We start from the raw sequence: 24,625 nt of genomic DNA on the forward strand, positions 1-24,625 counted from the left end.
TCCTAATTCACATAAGTAGGATGTTGAAAACTGTAGTAAAATGTTCAAGGCTTTTTAAGATATTGCCACATATTCTTCTTTTATAGAAATCCAGAAGGCTTCAAGAGACAATTCCTTATGTTCAATCATCAATCCAAAATCCCTACCATACATATCATCTTAACTTTACACCAAACAAAGGATAGGAGAAATTTGCGTCCAATCTTTCCAGGGAACATGGGGGGTAGTGTAAACAATCCAGCACCACAGCTTAACAGCCTTTTGCAACCTAATCAGGCAAGTAAGGTGGGGCGTTGGGCAGACTGTCAATTTATAGCCAATTCCCCACACCTCTGTCCCCCCAAAATCTAAACTCTAAACACCCTGTTGGTTTTTTGGTCCCCAATAGGCACATATTTCTCTGGAATACCATAGGGTGCACCTGGAAATCTTCTAGGCCACACCATTGCACCCTGGCACACACTTTGAGAACCACTGGGTTAGAGCATTGGCACCAGGCACTGAGGATAGTTCGGTGGTCTGAGCGTCAGCCTCAGGTGCTAAAAATAGCTCTGTTGATTCAAGCAATGGCCCAAGACAGTGTTGCCAGGTAGATTCCAGTCAAGGCACATGTGAGAGTCTGTCTCACTATCTCCTCTCCTCTCACTTAAAAAAAAAGATTTTATTTATTGATTTTAGAGAGAGGAGAGAGAGAGAGAAGGGGGGGGCAGGAAACATCAACTGAAGCAACAAGTTGCTTCTCATATGTGCCTTGACTGGGCAAGCTCAGGGTTTCAAAGTGGCAACCTCAGCATTAGAAATAAGTATTTTTTAGCGTTCTCCTTCCTCTCCCCTTTTCACTGCCCCCTCCCCCGCATATGCACATATGCACATATGCATGCAGTTAAACCCATAAATAGCTTTCTTCTAAGGGGTTTATGTGAATTTAAGCTGTGAACTGTCTTTTGGATAAACTGAGCTTAATGCAGACTGGACATAATTATTCTGAAAAGATAAATAATCTTTCTGTTGCTTCTGCTAAAGGGTTTCATAGGATGTGGGTCAGTATTTTGGATAGGTTTAGAGTAACTAATAGGAAATTAAGGGAAAAGGAGAGAGGTCTATAGATTTTCCTCTGGCAACGGAATCAGTATAAGAATTGAAGTCCTGGCTAGAGCGTACTGCAAAGGAGTATCTCAGCTTCAGAAAGATGTTTAGTTGCTTTTATTTGCCCTCTCTCAGTAGATTTCACATTTGCTTCTATCTCTCTTCCTGAAGAGCTTCTGGTTTTGTCATTTAAATTGCAGATGATTGACTAGTTTGGGTTAGTGTTTTGGCCCTTTTCATTTTAATTTATACTAGCTTTTTATTTGCTTTTAGAGGTGTTGAGTATATTTTTTAAATTCTGCATTAAATAAGTTCTTTATTCAGTAATAGCAAAATAAATAGGTTATATATTAATTAACTTGTTAATTTTAAATATATTGGATTTTAATGGGTGAATATAGGCATTAATGACCAGAAAATGAGTAAATGAACTCATTTAGTAAAGAATATTTTAATAGACCATGTATTCTTCTTTTAATTATTATACATCTTTGTTATCCATAGACCATTCCTCTCTAATACTGTCAGTGTGATAACTTTTTAAACTTCATGTTAATAACAGAATTATATTTGTAATATAATATGTTGATCTGTGTTCCAAATATTGGTACTAATACCACTCACTAACGTAATTATATAGGGTGTAACATGCTTCAAAGTCCAGTGCAATTGTTTGTATTTAAATTTTATTTTCATTTAAGAGCTCCATGTGCTAAGAAGTAACGCAGTATTTTAGATCATCAAACTTTTCCCATTGGAAGCCAAATCTCGTCATCTATTGGCACACCCAGTGTGGGCCAAATGTGGAGGATAGATTTGGTTTTTATTTTATTCAAAGAGTGGTACATTCTCTCTAACTAAAGCAGTTGCAATCCTCATTTCAGATCTTCAGCTCGACTACTCGTTGACAGATGAGTTCTGCAGAAACCATTTCTTGGTGGGACTGTTACTGAGGGAGGTGGGGGCCGCCCTGCAGGAGTTCCGGGAGGTCCGGCTGATCGCCATCGGCGTGCTCAAGAATCTGCTGGTTAAGCATTCTTTCGATGACAGATACACTTCAAGGGTGAGTGGTCCCCCGGAGAAGGAAGTAGGGAGTGCTCAATGTCCTTTGTTTTGAGTAACATGAAGGCCGTAACCAATTAGAAAATTAGTAGTAACAGCATTAAGACTTTTCTTTGTTCATGCAGTAAAATCGACTAGCAGTCTTTTATAGCAAGCATCTAAATATAGTAGCTAGCTAGTTCCAGCTCGGTCTGCCATTAAACTCTCAGAGCCTGGGGCTAACTTGTACGGTGTGCCTCTGTTACAGAGCCATCAAGCCAGAATAGCCACTCTCTACCTGCCTCTGTTTGGTCTGCTGATTGAAAACGTGCAGCGGATCAATGTGAGAGACGTGTCACCCTTCCCCGTGAACCCCGGCAGTGTACGTAAGCATGTTCACATGTACTCAGCCTGTCTTTGTTTCCCATCACTGCCCTAACAAGGTATCCCAAATGGGATGGCCCAAAACAGCAAAAGTTTACTCTCTCACAGCCAGGAGGCCATAAATCCAAAATCAAGGTGTCAGCGGGGCTGGTTCCTTCTGGAGACTCTGGGTGAAGGGTCTGTTTCCTCCTCTCTCCTCCCTTCTGGGGTTGCCTGAAATCCTTGCATTCTGTGGCTTGTGGCTGTATCCTTACATCTCAACCTCCATCTTCACATGGCCTTCTTCCTGGTGTGTCTGTGTGTCTGGTGTCCTCTCCTTTTCTTAGAAGGATACTAGCAATTGATTGGGTTAAGGGTCATCCTGACGCAGGATGATTTCATCTCACCTTATATCTTAATTGCATATGCAAAGACCCTATTTCCAAATAAGGCCACATTCTGAGGTTCTGGATGGATATGAATTTGGGGGGATACTATTCAACCCAGGACATACCTATTCTCTTTTTTTGTTGTTGTTGTTGCCATGAAAACAGTAATAATACTTAGTAAATTGTATTTCTGGATAAGGTGGGGTCAATCAGTAAACCTTCCACTATTAAAAATCATTTGGGCTCTGGCCAGTTGGCTCAGTGTAGAGCACTGGCCCAGCCTATGGAAGTCCCAAGTTTGATTCCCAGTCAGGGTACACAGGAAAAGCAACCATCTGCTTCTCCACCACCCTCCCTCCTCTCCATAGCCATGGCTCAAATGGTTTGAGCAAAGTTGGCCCCAGGCACTGAGGATGGCTCTGTGACTTCACCTCAGGTGCTAAAATAGCTTGGTTGCTGAGCAACAGAGCAGGGGCCCAGATGGGCAGAGTATAACCCAGTAGGGGGCTTGCCAGGTCGAATCTGATCAGGACGCATGTGGGAGTTTGTCTCTGCCTCCCTGCCTCTCACTTAATTTAAAAAAAATCATTCTGAAAGTCATGCTTTCCTAATGTCCCAATATCTTGTAAAACATAAGAATCTTCTTTGTGTAGTCAACAAATCTTTACAGAGCAGGTAGGTTCAAAAAAAAGGGGGGACATAGTTCTAACCTGTGTGTTAGGAAAGCTCAGTACTAACCCTAGTTCTGATTGTAATCAAAACACAGCCACCTTTTAATGCTAGGCAGGTCCACACTGGATTCAGCAGACAGTAGAGGAGCTGCAGAGCCGGAAAGCAGTAGGCTATTTCCATTTTGTAGATTCTCAGAATGGTGGTCGAGCAGACAGCCACGGGAAAACTGCTTCTCACGGCAGCAGGAGAATGAACGGCAAAACAACCCCTCACCGTGGCAGGGAGGCGATCCGCAATCCACAATCCACCCTGAGTCGAATCACCTGTAGCCTTACATAAGTTATGCACCCATGGCTCTGCCACATGCTTACACAGTAATCATACAAAGTGCAAGTGAGCAAGCCTAACACAGCTGTTTTCCTACCAATCCACCCCTTTAGGGTTGCTCACCTCAAAATGTACGCGACAGGAATCTTCTGCAATGGTCCCTATGTAAGAAGTGAGGGACATTACATAAACAGAAACAGTACAGACTATAGCAACCAAATTACAAAGGCACACACTATACCAAAAAATGACATAATTACAAATGTGCCCTTCACAATGTCTCCCTGAGCACTCTGCCCAGGGAGTTAACTGGAGGCCCACCTCTGGCCCCCTATCCCATGGTAGGTGGGAGGTGTCCAGGGCCATGACCATTAAAGTGTCCTTGGTGCATCTCTATAACTGTATGGGTGCAGCTTCCTGGTTCAAGAGGGCCTCAACAGGTGCTGCAGCACCCCCCGTCAGTGTCTCTCATACTGTCCACAAATGGAATATCCGTCCAGCAAGTGAGCTGGTGCCCCCCTTTATTGCAGTCCCTGTTTCAAGAGTCCGTTACAGCCTGACCAGGCGGTGGCTCAGTGGATAGAGCGTCGGACTGGGATGCGGAGGACCCAGGTTCGAGATCCCGAGGTCGCCAGCTTGAGCACGGGCTCATCTGGTTTGAGCAAAGCTCACCAGCTTAAGCCCAAGGTCGATGGCTCGAGCAAAGGGTTACTTGGTCTGCTGTAGCCCCACAGTCAAGCCACATATGAGAAAGCAATCAATGAACAACTAAGGAGTTGCAATGAAAAACTAATGATTGATGCTTATCTCTCTCTGTTCCTGTTTGTCTGTCCCTATCTATCTCTGTCTCTGAAAAAAAAAAAAAAGGACTTCGTTACAGCACTCAATGATCAGTCCATGATAGACAGCCCAGCTATCTGTGCAAATTACCAAAGTAAAGGTCCATTACAGGCCTGACCTGTGGTGGAGCAGTGGATAAAGCATCAACCTGGAACACTGAGGTTGCCAGTTCAAAACCCTGGGCTTCCTGGTCAAGACATATATGGGAGTTGATGTTTCTTGCTTCTTCCCCCTTCTTTCTCTCTCTCTCTCTCTCTCTTTCTCTCTCACTCCCCTCTCTAAAATGAATAAATAAAATCTTAAAAAGGAAAAAAAAGTTCAACTAGCCATAAGCTCTTTATTAACGGACCTTAGCTCCTTTCCATAAGCACTCTGTCTGTTGCTACAAGCCCCATCCAAACCCCTCAGCAAGCTTACAAGGCCTGGTGGGGCCAAACGCATTTAAGGTCTGTGCCACCTTGACAGTTCTCTCAGCTGCTGCTGCAAAAAAAGCACCTCTTATCTTCTAAGGCCAACACCTGCTGCACATTAGAAGGGGATAAGTGGATTGCCAATTTCACATGGGGCCTCCTGTCCCAACCCATCCCCATTAGATGTTTCCCTCGGCCTTCCCCCTATTCAAACTAGAACAAAGGGGCTTGGGGGTCTTCCTCTCCCTCGACTCTCTCCATCATATAATCCTGCAACTGTGCAACCTAAATACCAGAAACTTTCTTGGCAGGTGCCAGGGCTGCCCGCTTTCCCCACCTTTTCAATGGCTGGAACCTCTGTTCTGGCTTAAGCTGTCACCAAAGCTCTAACAGGACTCTGTTAGACCTGCCATCTAATTTCTCCTTGTCTTCCCTGGCTGCAATCAGATCTACCCACCTCTGTATTCAGGTAGCCTTCACAGGCCCATTTCTCCTGTTAGTCATGGGAGCAGCATAGGCAGCAGCCCGCACAGCCTTATGGTTCCATGCTGCCTCTACCTCCCCCAAATCTACCACTGTCTGTGCAACCATGTTGATGGGCTGCCCCATAGAGGGGTTCAAGACAATCACTGGTGACCCAAAAAGGGCTGATGGGGTGCTATAGAGAATAAGGTCCCTCATCCCTGCTGTAAATACTTCCTCATCTGGCCCAGGGGACCGCAAGTTGAAAGCAGCATTCTTCATACCTGCTTCCTGGAGGATCTGCTGCGGCTCAGTATACAACCGCCACTGACTCACTGCCCTTGGCAAGTCTCCAGCCTTTTGCCAGACTGTATAAATGGCAGCCGTCACTCATTCTAATAGGGTATGGTTTCTTGAGTCCTCGTGGCAGTTCTAAAGATGCTGCCTCAAGGAGGAATGTGTGGTAGTGGTGGCTGATTTCTCCCATCTCTCTTCCAGAGAGCTTGATGCCATCTACCCCCTCTGTCCCACAATTGCAGCAACCAAGCTTCCAGGGACTTGGTGGGTTTCTGCCTGAATTTCTCTCCTAACTCCATCAACTCTGTCTGGGTATAGGGCTGGACCACAGTGTGCTCCCCTACTTGCAGATGGGGTTGTGCCTGCCCCTGAGGCACTTTTGGTGGCTGGATTTTTACCTTCTATGTGACAACCAGCTGGGCTCTGAGTCTGCTGACAGCAGTTTCATCCCCAACCTTCTCCTCCTCCTCAGAAGAGGAGGAGTTTGAAATGCCTTCTAATGCTGACTCAGAGCCACTCTGCTGGCACAAATGCAGCTCCTTCTTCAGTGACCACTTCGGCTCTTGCGGCTGCTGGCTCTAGGCCTGAAGCTATAACTGGAGCTCTTGAACCCAGAGTTGTTTCTCTTAACAACTGCTGGTGCCAGCGTTCTGCTTCAAGGGCAAACTGAAGCTCTTGAATCTGCAAGTCATTCTCCAGCGACCATTCCAGTTCCAAGCACCATCGGTATTCAGCCTGCATTTCACAGTGAAGCTCTTGAAAGTGGTCAGTCTTCTTCTCCTGCAACTGTTGCAGTTAAAGCCATTGTTGGTTCTCAATCTCAAGCCCATACTGGAGTTCTCCAACTTGGGTGGCCTCTCACAGAGTTTTCAGTTTCTGCTCACCAAGCTGTAAAAGACACCCAGCTCATGACCCCCAGCAGGGTAGCCATCAGGAACCACATGCTCAAGAACACCCACTCTTCTATGCCACCCTTTAAGGGTATTAACAGCTCCATACTAATCTGATCCAAACCCTGCCCACTAAACCAGATGAAATGCCAGTGGCTGAGGCCAGGCAGGTTTATATTGGATTTGGGCAGACAAAAATGGCCAGAAAGTGGTGGGCTATTCCCGTTTATTAGAGTCTCACAGCAGCGGACAAGCAAATGGGCAGGTGAAAACTACTACTCATGGCAGAAGGCAAACGAACAGCAAAACGGCCCCTCACAGTGGTGGGCAGGCAATTTGAAATCCACCCTGAGTCAAATCATTCGTGGCCTTACATAGGCTCTGCACACATGGCTCTGCCACATGTTCACTCACTAATCATACACAGTGCAAGCAAACATGCTAACACAGCTGTTTTCCCAGCGTACCTCTGGGCTACAGTCTCTGTAAAATTGGGAAGTCAAGCCAGATGTCAGAGGCCAAGATGAGTGACACAAGGCCCCACCTCCAAGAACTGACCACCTTAATTTATATTATCTTTTGTCATTTAAAAGTGTATTGGAAATTAAGTTGACTGAAGAATGATCCCAGAAATTATCTCAAAACATTGTTCCATTTTTTTTTACTCTCCACCTTCAAATATATCTGAATAATGATGCACTGAAATGAGCCTTATTTATAGAATGCTTTTTGTAGTTCCAAAGGGCATAAACTTCCACTGCCTTTAAATGAACTGCACCACACTTATCTCACTCTGTGTAACAGTGTATTTCACACATGCATTCTCTAAACATTGTCTAATCAGAAGAAGTAATTTAGGGCATAATGCTGTCTCTCTGTACTGCCTATGTTCTGAGAACAGAGAGCACAAGGTCTTTCCTTGGCTCGCACCAAGTAAAATCCTTTTCGTAGAATTCACATTTTCTTCATGAATGGAGAGTTCTAACTGAAGCTCCACATGTGCAGAGGTCCTCCACTGCTGCTCTTGTAAGTCGCTGCTGCTCACGCGGGAGGATTTCAACGTGAGAGAAACACCAGTGTTCCAGTTAGAAAGAGCACGTGATGCTTTTTCTGAAGGAAAAAATAAACCATACCAAAATAATTTAAAGAAATGTTGGATGTCAGAGCCCTGGAAAGGGAAGGGTTCCAGACCTTCTGGGGAAAGAAATGAGTTTATGGGCCAAAATTTCTGAGTCCGCCCCCGCCAGACTTGAAATATTCTGTGCTCCCTTCTCCCTGCTCTTTCTCCGACCCACCGGCCACCTTCCTCCCTCTCATATCCCGTGTGGCTGCCGCTCCCACACGCGCACATTTCACTTGTCAGGCTGTTTCATTCTAACGCTTGCCCTCACACTTCCCAGATCCGCTGATGAGTCTTTTTAAATCAGCTTTGAATATTTCTCTTCTTCCCCTGCGGCAGACTGTGAAGGAGGAGTCCCTGACTTTGCCAGCCATGAACCCGTTAGTGACGCCGCAGAAGTCTGGAAACACCCTGGACAACAACCTGCACAAAGATCTCTTTGGCGCTATCTCCGGCATCGGTAATGCACGTGCTCTTCTCTGCTTCTCTCTAGCGTAATGCCAGAGTGTCTTTAGTCCAATAGTGTGTTAGCTTTCAGATTAGAACTTGGAAGTCTGAGATTCTCTTTGAATATTGCTTCCCTGGTTTTGATAGGTAGCAACTGAAACCCCTTAACTAACTCTACACTGAAGCAGAGATCCCAGATTCTCCTGAGTCCTGAATATAGTACACTTGATCCCATATTTGTACTGTTGGGTTTTTGTTAATGCTTAAGTTAATTTATCATTATAAATCTAGAAATTGGAGTATTTATGCTTCTAGAAAAGGAATCTCTTTGCAGGTGTGTGTGTGTGTGGGGGGGTGATGGTAGGATTTATTTGTAGTGTTATGAATTGAGATGAAATGTGAGAGTAATTCAAAAGGGTTAGGGGTTTATGACAGAGTACAGTCCTGAAATTGGTTTCTAAAATCTCCCCTGGCCTGACCGGGCGGTGGCGCAGTGGATAGAGCGTCGCACTGGGATGCGGAAGACCCAGGTTCGAGACCCCGAGGTCACCAGCTTGAGCACGGGCTCATCTGGTTTGAGCAAAAGCTCACCAGCTTGAGCCCAAGGTCGCTGGCTCCAGCAAGGGGTTACTCAGTCTGCTGCTGAAGGCCCACGGTCAAGGCACATATGAGAAAGCAATCAATGAACAATTAAGGTGTTGCAATGTGCAATGAAAAACTAATGATTGATGCTTCTCATCTCTCCGTTCCTGTCTGTCTGTCCCTGTTTATCCCTCTCTCTGACTCTCTCTCTGTCTCTGTAAAAAACAAAAAAATAAAAAATAAATAAAATGAAATCTCCCCTAGAATGTTTTTCCTGTTTGCTGTAATGTAAAGACAGTCCCTGCGAGGCAGAAAACAGATAGCGTGAATCAAGATCCAAACAGAGGAGTTTCTCTGAGAATGCACTTACTAATATTCTGAATAATTGAGCCTCTGTGCCAGCTCCTGCATAAAGAAAATTATACAAAAACATGTCTTCACAGCATTGTCACAGACACAACCGTATTCTGTCTTTATCCCTGTCTCGTATGTAACACTTGGAATAAAGAAACCTCCTGCCACGGGCAGTGCTTACTGACCAATAGTGGGACTAACTCTCAAGTCAGAGCAAAGGGCAGTCCTTTAGCTGATCAATTTGCAGGACTGTTGTTCATTCTGAGTTTATCTTACTTTTTATGTTCTTGTTAACATGCTATTTCATGTAGCTGATGGAACTTGGCAGACTGTAAAACTGGGAACCTCATGTTAATGCCCAAATTTACCCTACAATACCGATCCTTAATCTTATGTTCATATGCTTTTCACAGTTACACTTACCTCATTTGTTAATTCATGCACAAAGCTAAGAGCAGAGCCTGGCACCCAGTGTTTCCATTACATATTCTTTTGGGACCTCCGCTCTGTCTTCTTTGCCTTGCTCTGCCCACGCACCCAGCCAGTTCTGGAAGTGGAAAAGTGGCTGTCTTCAGAGAGTTTTGTCTGTTGTAGTTCACAGCAGTGGCTTCAAGTCAGACACATGTGGCTTGGACCCAGACTCCGCCGTTTACTAATAGCCATGACCAGGATTTCTCCCCTCTTCACCCTGTGTTCACATCTCCAACACAGAGACACTATGAGGGATAAAGAGCTAAGATGATGTGTGCAGTGCTTGGCATGGTAAACACTCATTGTTGATATTTGAATGCCATTATAGTAAACACAATTCTTTAGCATTAGTTATGCTTTGTGACATACTCTTAGTTGCCAATTAAATGAGTTCCACGGCTCAGGAATGTGTAGAAATCTTAACTCCCTGACCAAGAACCCTGTAGGATTGAAGACTGGAAATGGTCAAACTAGAATGAAGTGATGTTTTGACTCTGACTTTATTTTCCAATTCCCCATTCACCTTGTTAGGGTTTGGGATGCATTGGGAATATACAGGCGAACCATTGGGTATCTTCAGCTGACTTGAGTGGCATAATGGCCTTCAATACTCTGTGTCCATAGTGAAGTAATGAAAAGTACTTGAGACTGATTTAGTGTCTTTTCAAGACCTGAATTAACTCTTCATAGGAATTCACTGCAGCAGACTTACTCATATCCAGGCTTTATCTAAAGTATATTTTGCCCCATCTTTAATGACTTAAATCCTTGTTGCCTGTTAGGAATGGCTGTCTGGGAAGCCCCACCTATGAACTGGGCTTACAAGTTGTTTTCTGGAAGCTTTAGCCACTCTTCTGTTATTCGCCAAGGAGTTTCCAGTTAACTTTAGTTCAGGGCTTACCCTTCAAGAACAGACTTTCTCCTCACATCTTCATTTAGAAGAAATTCTCTTTCCGTGCATACTAAGAATGTGCTCTTGGCAGTTTTTTAAAATGTCTTTGGAACACAGTTCATGAAAATTTCTAAAACTGATTTATTGCTGGATACTCTGAGATCGCATTCATTTTAAAAGGTACACATTCTCGAGCTCAGGATTCCTTTTTTACCACCTGCTCGGCGTAGTGCAGTGGGATGTCTGCATAAAAGGGAGAGAGGTGGACTATGCTTTTTTATATTTTACTTACGTGTTGTTTGGATTATTAAACGTTATGCACTGGGCCAGGATGTTAAATATAAACACACACAATAGAGAGAGAGGAACTTAATTCTACTAAGTTTGTTAATTTTGATTTATTGCATTTCCATTTGCCTTAGATTTGGGTGGTAGTTCTGGAATCAGGCCTAAAATTCTGAGAATTTAGGATCTGATTTTACTGACGACCTCTTTCTCCTGAGCTCTGTGTTCTACATTAAATATGAAGTTGAAGTATATTAGGAGGACTGTAATTATTTTGGTCATAATGTATGTTTCTTTCCTCTGAGTTTAGAAAGAGGCTCATAGTGTTTTCATAGGGTTATCACCTGTTCCTGTGACAATCGCATAGTTTCAGTTCTGGGGAATGCAGCCTGTGGCCAGTGGTTCAGTGGTTTTCAACCTTTTGACACTTGGGGACTTGTGAAAATAAGAGAATTATTTCAGAGACCACTAATGCAGAAATCCCCCTGAGCATAAGCAAATTCAAGTAAGATCACTGGCTCTATAATCCTCATGCATACAACATCAGGGTGGTTAACTCTTTCGTGGACCTGCACAAAATCTCTGAAGGACCAGCAGTTGAAAAACACTGATTTACATGTTTCATTCTTCACTTATATTTTCAAATTCTTCTCTCTTTTCTTTTCTTGGTTTTAATACACTGAATTGGTTCTAGGGATGGTGGTAGATAAACCTGAGTGATAGGTAGGGGGAGGGATTAATTTAGAAGTGTCTTAGTCCGTGGTAGCCAATTCGCATGCTACACCTAAAAATGGCCAGCCTGTTGTGAGGCGCGAGGTAAAGATATTTCCAACCTGGGTCTGGGAGGCCATGCCTACTGCTCGCTAGAGCACAGTGCCAAAGTCTCCTTGTGCACCTGCATGACTGGACAGGCCTTTCATTTGAAGGCATGCGTTTTGTATCAGCACAGAATGTGCAGACCCGAGAGTCATTTTTAATTATGTGACTTATGTACATCTTCTCTCAGCAGAAAGTCAATCTGTTACATTGAAGAAGTCCACAGTGCCGTGGTGGGTGCTGACTTCTGCCTTCATATGCTGTTTTCTCACGGGTGTCACAAATTTTATGTCCAAGTTAGATTTCCTTTTTCTTGTAACTGTTGCAGAGCTTCCCCAAAATCCTCAGTCCACATCACTCATTATTGTCACGACATTTTTTTCATGGAGTCCCCAGGCCAACGGAAACACATAACAGTTTCATTTATTAGGTACTTAGGGCCAAATAACTTGTATTTTAACAACTTCATAGACATCTGAAAAAAAATACATACACATTTAAAGAAAAACCTTTTTTGTTTGTTTTTAATAAGCGCCACTCGTACAAAATGGACATGTGTGCCTGCCGGGCGCTGCCCAGCTTCTCCAGGTGGGAGTCAGGTGGCTCACAGCCCTCCCCATTTGGTTCCACATTGATTTTCGCCCAGTACTTGCTTTCTGTCATAACCACCACCAAATACCCAGCTTCACAAAGATAAGACATCATCGAAAGGAACGTGGCACGAGCTCATGCTGAAATAGGGATAGGAAGTATCGTTGTGTTTTCCTTGAAAATGTAAAATATCCCAGGACCTCCTTCTGAGTTTTCTAGGGCACCTCGGCACATACAGTTTGAATACTGTAGGTTTGTTGCATGGTTTAATTTTTTTTATTTGATACTTGTAAGTGGTTTTATCTTTAAAAATTTTGTTTAAAGTCTTCATTCCATCCCATTCTGAAGCTGTGTTCCTTCAGTCTTAGCAAAGGTGGTTTCTTATATGTGAGTTGGTAGCTATATCTGCATGTTTCTGATGGAAGTTTATTTGTATATACTCTGTAGGTAATTCAGTGTAACTCTTGAGCTAAATTCCTAAGAGAAAAAAATTGCCATAAAAGTAACTTTTCTTGAAGTGCAATGCTTCTTTGTTTTGTTTTATTTCCCCTAATCTTTGATCGTGGCTTACTCTCCATAGCTTCTCCATACACGACTTCAACCCCAAACATTAACAGTGTGAGAAACGCTGACTCGAGAGGATCCCTCATAAGCACAGATTCAGGGAACAGCCTTCCGGAAAGGAATAGTGAGAAAAGCAATTCCCTGGATAAGGTAATTTCTTTTCATATAATTTAAGTGTTTTGTTTTTTTTAAAATAACAAATAGATTTAGCCCAAAGTAAACATGCTTCATGTTCTAGTGTTCATTGTGTGACCTTTAAAAAACAACAACACACATTTAACCTGGGGTAGGTAATCAGAGTATTAACCTAGGATGGGGTCCGTCCCCTGAAACACGCTGCTCCCAGTTTCCAGAGTCCAGATCAGGGCAGTGTTTACAGTTTGAGAGGATGGTTCTGGCAGGTTGGATAGCGAAGGAAATAAAAATGCCATTCATTTAGAATCTCTGTGGTCTGTATGCTGGAGGACTCCATTTACAATATAGCAATCCACATAAATGGACTTTGGATCCAAAGTCAGCTCCAGAAAAGATTTAATTGATCATATAGGTGATCCAGGAATGAGGTCTTACTTGAAGTCATTGTATTCACATTGCACCCCAAATCCCAGCCCAACAGACCATCCTCATGTTTATTTTAACCTTTTGTCTTGAAATAACTAAAGCGCAGTCTATATGGAACTTTGTGTGAATGGATAAAGCTTGGATTTAAACCTGGACTCAGCCCTAGCCGGTTGGCTCAGTGGTAGAGCATCGGCCAGGTGGGTACATGTCCCAGGTTCGATTCCTGGTCAGGGCACACAGGAGAAGCAACCATCTGCTTCTCCACCCCTTCCCCTCCCTCTTTTCTTTCTTTCTCTCTCTCTTCTCCTCCCATAGCCATGGCTTCATTGGTTCAAGTATAGTCGCCCTGGGTACTGAGGATGGCACTGTGGAGCCTCAGCCTCAGGTGCTAAAAATAGCTTGGTTGCGAGCATGGCCCAACATGGGCAGAGCATCAATGGGGGTTGCCGGGTGGATCCCAGTCAGGGCACATATGGAAGTCTATCTCTCTATATCCCCTCCTCTCACTTGGAAAAGAATGAATGAATGAATGTATGACTAAACCCAGAACCATGAAAGATTGGTCTCACCTTGGTCACTATTGCCCTAATTTATTTCAGGGTATAGAAAAACACCTGTACAAATAAACAGGTGAACCATTTAGGCAGGTAGTTCCTAGTTCTCAGAAACATAGGAAACGTCCTTCCTCGACTCCAGGTTTGTCATCTTATCACGCCTTCCCCCGGCTGGCATCGACAATGACTGTCCTTAGCTGCAGTCCCGTAGAGGTGCGCGCATCGCAGTGTGGGTGTGTGTCATGACGTGAACTTTTCCCTTGACCCTGACATGCCTTCGTGTGTAGAAGGAGAAGCTGCTCAGGAGGCACTCCGCCTGTGTCTTACGCAGTGCTGGCGAGGAGGAGGAGAGCCGCCAGTCAGCCAGGAAAAACCGGGTCACTGTGGATTTCTCCCTTCTGATGACCCCGCCTTTGCCAGAGGAAGCATTGCATGCTGCACCCTCCCCCCCGCTGCAGGAAGTCCTCACTTCTCCCAGCGGCTCTGATGAAGTGGGTGGGCCAACGGGTGCATCTGCACCACAGTTTTGCCACTAATTGCGCCTGTATTTCTTCCTTCACTACAAATATTCATGGATGTTATTAATTAAACCTGCTTCTTGTTGTTTTTTAATTGCCCACCAACACCTTGAATGAAAAATAGTTTTTTACTGATCTTTTTACTTTAGTATTTGGCAAAAAATTTCCCTGATAGCAATTGGAAAATAAGTTTGAGGGTTTTAAAAGCTCTTGTATTTTTACCGTGAGATTTTCTATATTTTTTGTAAGTGAACTCTTAGGACACGTGAACTGGCTGTCTAGTGGCAAAACTGCCCTCACCCTGCACCCTGAGCTTTCTGACGTTTGCCGTGTTGAGCTGAGCTGGTGATGGGATGGCCTCATCAGTTTAGGTTCTTTGGCAGTGCTGTGCTGAGGTGTCCCTGTTGGGCGCCTGCCCATTGTGTTCTCCCAGGGGTGCCCCATGATGTGACTGAATGACACTGACGCGGCTCCCGGCTCCAGGCGTTGGTGGCTGGTACTCAGCAGCACCATGAGCTTTGTCTGCTGTTTCAGCCGCTGGCTTTTTCCTGGGGATGTGGTTGGTTCTGCAGTGTCTTCTGAATCATCATTTCTGTGTTTGGTCCTAGCACACGTACTTCTCTGCATGAGGTTTTACTTGGCATTTGAGTACTAAGCTGGTAATTAAAATGATGGTTATCCAGTTTGAAAGGTTTGTGCCTTCTGGCTTGTTCCTTAGGAAAGTGCACGGGGGACAAGCCAGAGGTGCGGGGGAGCAGCCCTCACGTGTGTTTGGTGCAAGCGTGCCTGTCATGTGTCGACAAATTATATATACCTTCCGATTTGAAAGATGGGCTTCAATTCTAAGTCTTTCTCTTCCGAGCAAGAAAAGGGAAACTAATTTTGTTTTACCTGTTATAGAAGGAGAAAAATCCACCTGTATTTCTTTTTTTAGCACCAACAAAGTGGCACTTTGGGAAATTCTGTGGTTCGCTGTGACAAACTTGACCAGTCTGAGATTAAGAGCCTGCTGATGTGTTTCCTCTACATCTTAAAAAGCATGTCAGATGGTAGGTAAAAATGAATTACCTGCTTTACTTTCCTTGTTTCAGAATTTGGTTTGTTTGTTTTTTTAATTGCAATTGGTTGAAAGGCTATAAGGAACTAAAGGTATTTTCTTTATATCTTAATACATGTTATTTTTTAAATGGAGTAGAAATAAGTCTTAATTTGGAAAAGTATTATATTAATTATTATAGTCTAAAAACTGAGTTCTAAAATGTAAATGGGACTATTTCATAAATTTATATTAAACCCTGACCTACTATTTTAACTAAAGGAGGCATAATAAATAGCTTCTTTAAAATTTCATTTGTCTAAACAAATTTACTTGCATAACTTGATTACTCTTGAATTAGAAACTATAGTATTGGGGGACCTAAGTATCCCTTCCATTCAGTGTATGGGCCATTCCTGGTATTATCTGGAAGCAAAGTATGTTATTTTTTTTTTCTAATGGAAATAGTGGTACCATAGTAGATTAAGTTTCTGATTAAGGGGTTAACAACCACATTTTTAAATAGAAATGACTACAACGATTAGTGCTTTATTGGTACCACATAAAGCTTATAAGTAGCCATGGCAGGACAGTTCCAACTCTTATTTTATAATCTAACCAGTAACATGAAATTGTGCCATGATACAATGTCACATTTCTTATTTTGTCAGAAATCCTGTCTTATTTTCCCTGCTACAAATTAGCAAGTGTACTGTGAGCTTCATTAAGGTCACTGAGTGAAGATGCATTCTTTTGAAAACAAAATGTTATTTTTTGAGAACCTGAAGAATTCTTGTGCTGCCTGTGTCTGATGGCAGTAGTCGTGGGCATTGAACATCCGCTGGAAAGTATAATATTTCTGCCTGCAAATAGCATCTCCTTTGTATTGAGCTTCAATTTTAGCAGAACTGCCTGACCTTATAATTCAGATGTCAGAAACAGTGCATCTTCCTTAAAGCGCTTCAGGACTAGGTTATTTTAAAATAACTATTTTTTAAAAAAAAGCAACAAGATTTTTTTTTTGAATGATGATGAACTGCAAAGTACTAGACACTTATTCTGATGTTTGGGTGATGATGAATTCCTTTCCATTTTAAGTCCAAAGTTCTCAACTTTTTATTACAGTAGTGACTTTTAGCTAGCATTATGATCCTGTTTTTTCCTTTGTTGAAAGGTTTTTTTTAATATTTTAAGTTTCATATAATAAATATGATCTATAACTAGAACAGAACTGCTTTTAAAAAACAAATACCAGAAATTTTTCATCCAAATGAAAGTTACCCTTTTGGAAGGCCATACACATATTTAAGACTACGACAACCTCTTCAAGAGTTTTATAATATTTTTTTAAATTACCTGAAGTTATTTCTTTCCTTTATAATTAGAATTTATCTGCCTAGAATGGATTTCTGTGTATGGGATGGGGTGGGGAGAGAAACTGACTTCAGCACAGTTTACCAGACACACAATCAAAATCAATTGTGTGACTGGCTCTTTTTATCGCACGTTTAATGAGCACCTTCTACACGCTGGGCCCTCACTCTGAGCCTTCTGTGCCTCCTCCCTTCTTCGTGGAGATCAGCTCTGTCTCCCCCCCTTCTCAACCAATAGCCTGAACTCAGAACAAGGAAAGGCAGCCATGGTGCCTCTCAGGTGGCCGCTGGCTGGCCAGATCTATCTGGTGTGTTCTGGGGTGGCCACAGATGTCTGCAGTTGACCCGGGGAGGCCTGGCTGTAGTCACTTGGCTCCCTGTCTTTCTTATCACCCCAGGATGACCACCCTCAAGTAACTAGAGTCTGTTCCTCTGAAATCTCTACCCTCAAAAATGGGGTGGGGGGGAGGAAGCTCCCTGACCCACCTTAGTTACTGTTCTAGTAGGCTAATTGTGGCTTTTAAAATCAGGTGTACTTGATCTAAATCCCCATTCCACCATGATTCTTTAGGCTGATAATTTGGAGAATTACTTAACTTCCTGAGCCTTCATTAATTGCTCTGTAACTTGGAACTCTCTGCCTCCTATTATGGTGAGAGTTTGACGGTATGCTGTGAGACATCGTGAGACCACCGTGCACAGTGCCCGCACATAACAGGTTCTTGGTATATGTCCCCTGGTTTCCTCTGTCACCGTTCTTGGCAGTGTAGATAAAAAACTGGCTGTGTGTCTTCCTGAACCATCAGCATCTCTGCAGCCACCTTCTCACTCAATCTCAGGTCCCCCAAATCAATGGCTTTTTCCCAGAGGGAAATCTTTTTCCTGTTTCTCAACCTCAATGTGAAATACTATAAGAATGCAAACATGTTTAACTATCACATGATAACAGTCTTTGCAGTGTGCGAAATGGTTAAGGGTCATCCACAGAACATACTTCCTATAAATAAATTTGTAGGACTTGCGTTAACTACAAATATGCCAGGTCCTCTTGACCAAGAGCAAATGTGAGTTCTTCATCGAGAGTACAGTGTATCCTTGTATAAACAGGCGTTCTCATACACTGCTTGTCTGGAGGGCTGTTGGCTATTTGGCAATATCCGTGACAATTGTAAATGCACATACCATTTGACACACACAGCTTTTTCACTTCTAAGAATTTGTCCTATAGATGTAGTTAGACAGGTGTGCAAAGACCCATGTAAAAGGACATTCATCAAAGCATAATTCATGGTAGCATACAATTACAGGGAAAACAAGTAAATGTCTATCAGTAAGGGACTATCTTACTCCATTGTAGTGCATCATGGAGTGGAATATTATGCACTTGGAAAAAATTGAGATAGATCTAAGCTGTATTATTGAGTTAAAACTCAAAAGGCAAAAATGTGCATCTAGTATATATGCTTCCATTTGTGTGTGTGCATGTGAGGAAAGAGGAAGGAAGTACTTATGCACATGCAAAATTTTTCAACAGATTCCCTACTGGCAAAAAATTCTGTAGTAGGTAAAGAGAGAACATTAAACTTTATGCCCACTTGTAGTCTTTGAACATTCTAGTCCATTTAAGAGCACATTGTATATAAATTAAATATGTACTATATAGCACTAGATAATGTCTGAAGAAATTAGAGTTCAGGTGTTCCAATGTATCTTCTTTAAATCACATAAGCCCATTATGTATGTATGTTATCTAGTATAACTTAGTCACTGTGTTTATCCTTTGATTAGCAAAAAAGGGGTGAGGATTCAGAGACCTACATGCTGAGGCCCCATCCCATCTCATGTATAGAGAGTATGCATCATGCTTCTGACCAGATAAATGTTTGCTTTCTAGATGCTTTATTTACATATTGGAACAAGGCTTCAACATCTGAACTTATGGATTTTTTTACAGTATCTGAGTGAGTAGTTTTGTTTTGCTAATTACCTCTTAATTTTTCTTGGCTAGTCAAGAGGTATGAAGAATACTTTGTAGTTGAACCAGGAATGCAGTATACTCTCATCCACACCTATTCTTTCTCCTGGACCTGACTGACCCCAGCACCAACTTAAGACTCAGTGGTCAGTGACCAACCTTAAATTATTAGATATAAGGTTGTTATATAAGTAGCATTAGATATAAGATGTATACATAAGTATACATAATTATTAGATATAAGTTGTATACATTAGCTTGTTCTGAGAGGTAACTACATTTTCTGCATATACAAGCCAATTAATAAAACAGCAGAAAATGTATTGACTGAATTGGGTGAATGCTGCATTTCTAAGCTGAGTCTAACTCAACTCAAGTAGATACAGAAACTGAGATAGAAATATTACTGTAATTTAAAAATATAAGTAAAATCTTACATATTATCTATATTATCTCATTTTATCTCTTCAGTTTAAGTTTCTGATTCTTTTAAGCTCATTGCTTTTAGAAACACAAACCCACAATCCATTACCCAAAACTGCTAGGGCCAGATGATTTTCCAAATTCAGAATTTTTTGAATTTGTGGAAAATTTACATATGGAGTAAACTCCTTAAGACCCCCCCAACAGGGTCTTAGGCAACACCCCATAGTCAAACACATTATTGTTTCTGTAATAAAAGAAATTATTTCTGCAGTGAACTATGAGTGTTCACAACTGTTGGATAAATAACTATAAGTAGCTTTTTATCTGTTAATGGGGTAATGATTTGCTGCCAGATGTATTTGTACAAACACAGTGGAAAGCCATGGTGTTCCGAGATTCGTACATTTTGGAATTATGGTCTTGGTTCATAGTCTCTTAGCTGTTCTCTCTGCTGAGTTAAAGGTGAGAGTTGTCACATGGTGAGATGAGATTCAGCATTAGGACTTACTGGGCATTATTTTTTAAAAGTCAATATTGTGGATATATTAAAACAAAACGAAAAACTGCATACTGGATGTCTTTAAGGGACCAGTCCATTTACTTAAGCCAAAAGACAGAGCTCCTTACATAGACTTGAATGAGGATGAATAAACAACTCAGAACAGTGCAGCGGTGCATAAAGGTTTTTCTGTTTTGGTTTCTACGGCAGACTGCCCAGATTCAGTGTCTAACCCCTGAGTGGATGGACAGTCCTATGGGCCTGTCTTCTGTGTGGCTTTCACTACCCACCACAGTACTGACGGGCAGCCGCAAAATGCGGCACCTCCTTTGCAGTTAGTAATTTTCTCTTGGTTTAGATGGGCCTTTCAGAGAATTTCTGAACACCAGAAGTAAGGGGCTAGTAAGAATTTATTGAATGTGTTATTGTTTATGGGTTTAAATAAAACAATACATTGAAAATAATTGTATCTTCATGTTTCCCTAATAATCTTTCGTTCTGTCTGCAGAGTTTGCTTGCACCAGTTCCAGTACATGGGGAAGCGATATATAGCCAGGTACTGTGGGGATTTTCGTTTAAAGTGTTGTGTCATTTTCTGCATTACTTGGATCTGCATGTGTGGGAATTGTCGTGTGATGATTGGCGGTTGGAAGTCTCATAAACAGCCGTGAAGACAGTTGGCAGGTCTTTGGATTGCTACCGTGCAATCTGTTAGCATCTTCCACCTACATTCCTTCTGTCTCGTTTTGTCTCAGGCATATCTCTTGGAAAGATCTTCCTTTGTGGCTGTGGCTATACTTCTACCCTTGCTTCCAAATGCTCCCTCGTCTCCTGTTCCTTCTGCCTTGTCTTTCTCTTCTCTCGGTTCCTCTCGATTGTTTTCTGGCTCTTTTCTCCTTCTCCAGTTATTTCTCTTCCCCTGTTTTACGTTCAAAGGTCATTTTTTTTTTTTTTTTTGCCATTCCGTCTGCCAGCTACACAGATACTAATTTCTCATCTATCCACTTTCTTCCTTACTGAAAGAATGTTTTCAGCCCATCTCAAATTTGTTTGGACTTGCACAAATACCTCTAAGATTGAGCCTTTTCTCCTCGCCTTCTCAGTAAACCGTCCATGCCCTCCATTTTTATCCGACCATAACTCTGTGTGGAGTACCATAAATCCACTCTGCCTTTTCCCACAGCACACACTCCTGGCTCCGCACTGAGTTTGAGGAGCGCTAGATACTCACTGCTGACGGGCACCCCAGGAGCCCCTCGGGGGAGGGGTTTCCCCAGAGCACCCTTTGTCCTTCCCAAGTCCTTACTCCGGCCCCGAAGCTGTTCAGTGTGTCTGTATTTGTTTTCCCCATGTGGTGTATCCTGTGATAATGTATTTATGGGGTCGTGGTCTAACTATCGTGTTTTTCTAATGCTATTGTTTTTAAAGTTTAATTATAAGTAAACATTTGTTTTAAGAGAAACTTTAAAATTTAGTTGTAAATGAGATTTTTTTTTCTCATCTATAATTTTGTTGTATAGCAACGAAACAGGAAAGAGATTTTTAATAGACTGAGTGTGAAGATTTTCCTTTTTATGTTAATACTGTTCTTTTCTTGGGCTATTTGAGAAATGTTCAGAATAACAAATTATGCTAAATAAAATTATATGCTTTCTTTTTAAAAAGAGCAATTTTAGAATATTTTATGCTTTCTTCCTATTAATATTTTCAATGTTTAATTGAAATGTGGTGGCACTTAAAGTTCTCTAATCTAATTCTTTTTATTAAAGCAGTAATTTACATTTGAGATTTGCATACCAAATGCAAGTATACACAAGGTAGCCATGTACATAGATTCCCTTTGACTCTGTCCTGTGAAAATGGGCCGACAGTGTATTTGTACCAGAAGGTCAATGAACTGGGCACACTTTGCACCCTTCTTGCAGTAACTGTCACCTACACCATGAGATGGCATTTGGGAAATGTGCAAAAATGGAATAAAATTCCTCAGAGTTGAACATGGTGAATGTGGGAGCTGACGTTTTCTGTCCCAACAAAACATTTTAAAATTGGGTTTTGTCAAACCGTGAACTCATTTTTCAACGGCTCTATATTTAATTTTTTAAAGAAAAGCTCCCAACTTCATAAGCACCTTGTATATATTTGCGTATAAAAGTATGCATCCTTGGACCATCCCGAAACTAGATGAGCCTAGGGAAGCGGCCGCAGAGGGTGTTGTTCCCTGTTATGTGCACTAAGGAAAGACCTGCCATGCTTTACAGAAAATTGCCGTGGTCTCTGCTGCATGTGAAAAAGGTCCTGAATGATAATCTGAGCGTCGTCAGTGTTTGCCATGTGTAGTGGTCCAGTTGTCTGAACACTGCGCCTTCTCATTGTGTCACTTGGAAATCACCCAGCAGCATGTTGCCCGATGATGTTCCATGCATGCCCTGTTCTACTCCACACAATAACACAATGAGGGAGGCGGTTGGCTAAGGGACGGGGGACAGATGTCATTCCAGCACGGGTCTCATGTTTCATCTGCTCTGGTGATGGTACACAATAGGAAGTTAGCTCTTTGATTGCTAACCCAGATCACTTTTCTATTTTCTTTACTTGACTGCTGACAAGTTTAACAAAGTGTGTGGCTCTTCTCCTTCCTGCCTGGGTAAGAATGAAGGTGTTAAAACCGCTTCATATAATCCATCCCATTGCATGTTTGTTCTCTGTTTCTTCCAATGCACTATTTTAAATTAAAAAAAAAAATTTTTTTTTGCTCTTCAATGACATACCTGATAATTCAAAAAGATTTGGCAGTTGTCAGAACGCTAACTTTAACACCACATTGGATTGATGTTCAATTTTTTTTTTTAATAGCATCTCTAAAGTACTTTGAAAAACTGAAAGGTTCTCTGCTTTGGCTTGGTTTTTGCTTCCCTGCCACTGTCGTGCTTTGCTGTGAGCTGCTGTCCGTGTGTCTCTGGCTCACAGGCGCTCGCTGTGCTTAGTCCGCGCACGGCCCGTCTCCTTTCTGCCATGTCCTCGCCTCACTAACGCTCCCTGTCTCTCTGCAATGTAACAAACAGGTCTAACTATTGCTTCTATCCCATTTCACTCGTGTTGCAGGAACCAGGAAGGGTTGGGACCCATAGTTCATGATCGAAAGTCTCAGACATTGCCTGTTTCCCATAACAGAACAGGAATGATGCATGCCAGATTGCAGCAGCTGGGCAGCCTGGATAACTCTCTCACTTTTAACCACAGTAAGTCCTGTGACATACCATCCTTAACAGCCAGCCATCTCGTGTGACATCTCAGAGGGGAGAGCCCGAGGCCACACCAGACCACACCACACCACACACCACATCACATCACCAACTTGACTTTTCTTCCAGCTGAAAGCAAGTAGGATGAAGAAGAGCTCATGGCGCGGTTCCCTTCCTTGGAGGAGAATGACATAATGTGGATCCTGGTCAACTACGGCGCCAGACCGAAAAGTGTTTGACCCTTTGCCCCAATCTCTCTGCTTAGTATTTTAAAACAAAACATGGCAGGTTTGAAAGCCTAACATTCTCTGATATTTTTAATTTAATATTTGGATTCGTTGCCTGTAGCCAACTTATCATTGATTTCCCCCTGTAACTTCTGAGAACATCTGGGACAGACTTCTTTCGTCCTGACCTCATGCATGTAATTGATCAGCGTCCACATTCTGACATTCCGGCTTAGTATGTATGTTAAACTGCTGTGAAAACATAAAGCCCATGAATCAATTTGTGAGGGTGTGGAAAAGCCAATAACAAAGTGACTTTTTCTGTGTTTTCAGTGTGAGAAAGATATCAAGTGTGCTTGGAATTTCTGTAGACAATGGTAAGATTTAATCAGGTTGAGTCTGCTTTGCCAGGCTGCTTCACTTGCAAATCAAGATCTTTTGTTCATCTTGCCTTCCTAACTTTGGGGCTTTCTAACTTCACAGTAGAGTTTCTGCCAAAATGTGGGCGTTTATTTTTAATTGACTTTTTTCCATCACCAAAGGGGATATAGCATCATATGCTATTCCTAAAATGTAAGTATTTCTTTCATCTTCTTAAGGGTTTCTCAAAGCAGAAAACCTAAAGATATCAACCATGCAGCCAGCACTTTGAAAACTAATGCGATCATTTATAACTATCATTTCTGTTAGTGGTGTGTTCTCTAATTGTTTCATCTTTTCTCGAAATATGACATAGCTAGTTATTGTCCTATCTAGACAATTAGTAGTTCTCATTTCAAGTAATATCTGTAATACATGGCTATTAATATCTTATAATTTCTAATCAGAAAAACTCCATTCACTGTCATTTCCATACCTCTTTCTTAATATTGGCCGAGTGAAGACAATATTCCCATCACATTAAAGAGATAATGCAGTTGACCCTTGAACAACATTGGGGCTAGGAGTGCCAGCCACCTTTGCAGTAAAAAGTCCACATATAACTTTGGACTCCCCTAAAATTTAACTACTTATAGCCTGTGGTTGACTGGGAGTCTTATTGGTAACATGAACAGTTAATTAACAAATATATTGTATGCTATATGTATTGTAAGCTGTACTCTTGCAATAAATTATCTAGAGAAAAGAAATGTTATTAATACAATCATAAGGAAGAAAGAATACACTTACAATACTTATTGAGGGGGAAAAATCCACCTATAAGTGGACCCATGCAGTTCAATCCCATGTTGTTGAAGGGTCACTATAGTTCAAGGTAAAAAGCTGAAGAAGCAAAATACAGCAACTTTCCATCTTTCCACCGCAACCACAT

General features: G+C 42.1%; 1 protein-coding gene across 30 annotated transcripts in view; it reads left to right on the plus strand.

Moving 5' to 3' along the window:
- Positions 1 to 24,625, plus strand: part of DOCK9 (dedicator of cytokinesis 9) — a 345,301-nt gene that overhangs the window by 266,092 nt on the left and 54,584 nt on the right. For 16 of the 30 annotated variants that reach the window (XM_066236469.1, XM_066236475.1, XM_066236493.1 and 13 more), the window contains 8 exons: positions 1,971 to 2,149; positions 2,396 to 2,509; positions 8,237 to 8,357; positions 12,916 to 13,049; positions 15,467 to 15,581; positions 18,836 to 18,902; positions 20,350 to 20,397; positions 22,947 to 23,083. In XM_066236469.1, the coding sequence (XP_066092566.1) occupies positions 1,971 to 2,149; positions 2,396 to 2,509; positions 8,237 to 8,357; positions 12,916 to 13,049; positions 15,467 to 15,581; positions 18,836 to 18,902; positions 20,350 to 20,397; positions 22,947 to 23,083 (915 nt within the window). Of the gene's footprint in view, positions 1 to 1,970; positions 2,150 to 2,395; positions 2,510 to 8,236; positions 8,358 to 12,915; positions 13,050 to 15,466; positions 15,582 to 18,835; positions 18,903 to 20,349; positions 20,398 to 22,946; positions 23,084 to 23,646; positions 23,691 to 24,625 lie in introns of all 30 variants that reach the window. The other 14 variants (XM_066236497.1, XM_066236482.1, XM_066236490.1 and 11 more) reach the window with 2 other exon arrangements.

This window comes from Saccopteryx bilineata, chromosome 6 (assembly GCF_036850765.1).
Source record: "Saccopteryx bilineata isolate mSacBil1 chromosome 6, mSacBil1_pri_phased_curated, whole genome shotgun sequence".
NCBI classification, from domain to species: Eukaryota; Metazoa; Chordata; class Mammalia; order Chiroptera; family Emballonuridae; genus Saccopteryx; species Saccopteryx bilineata.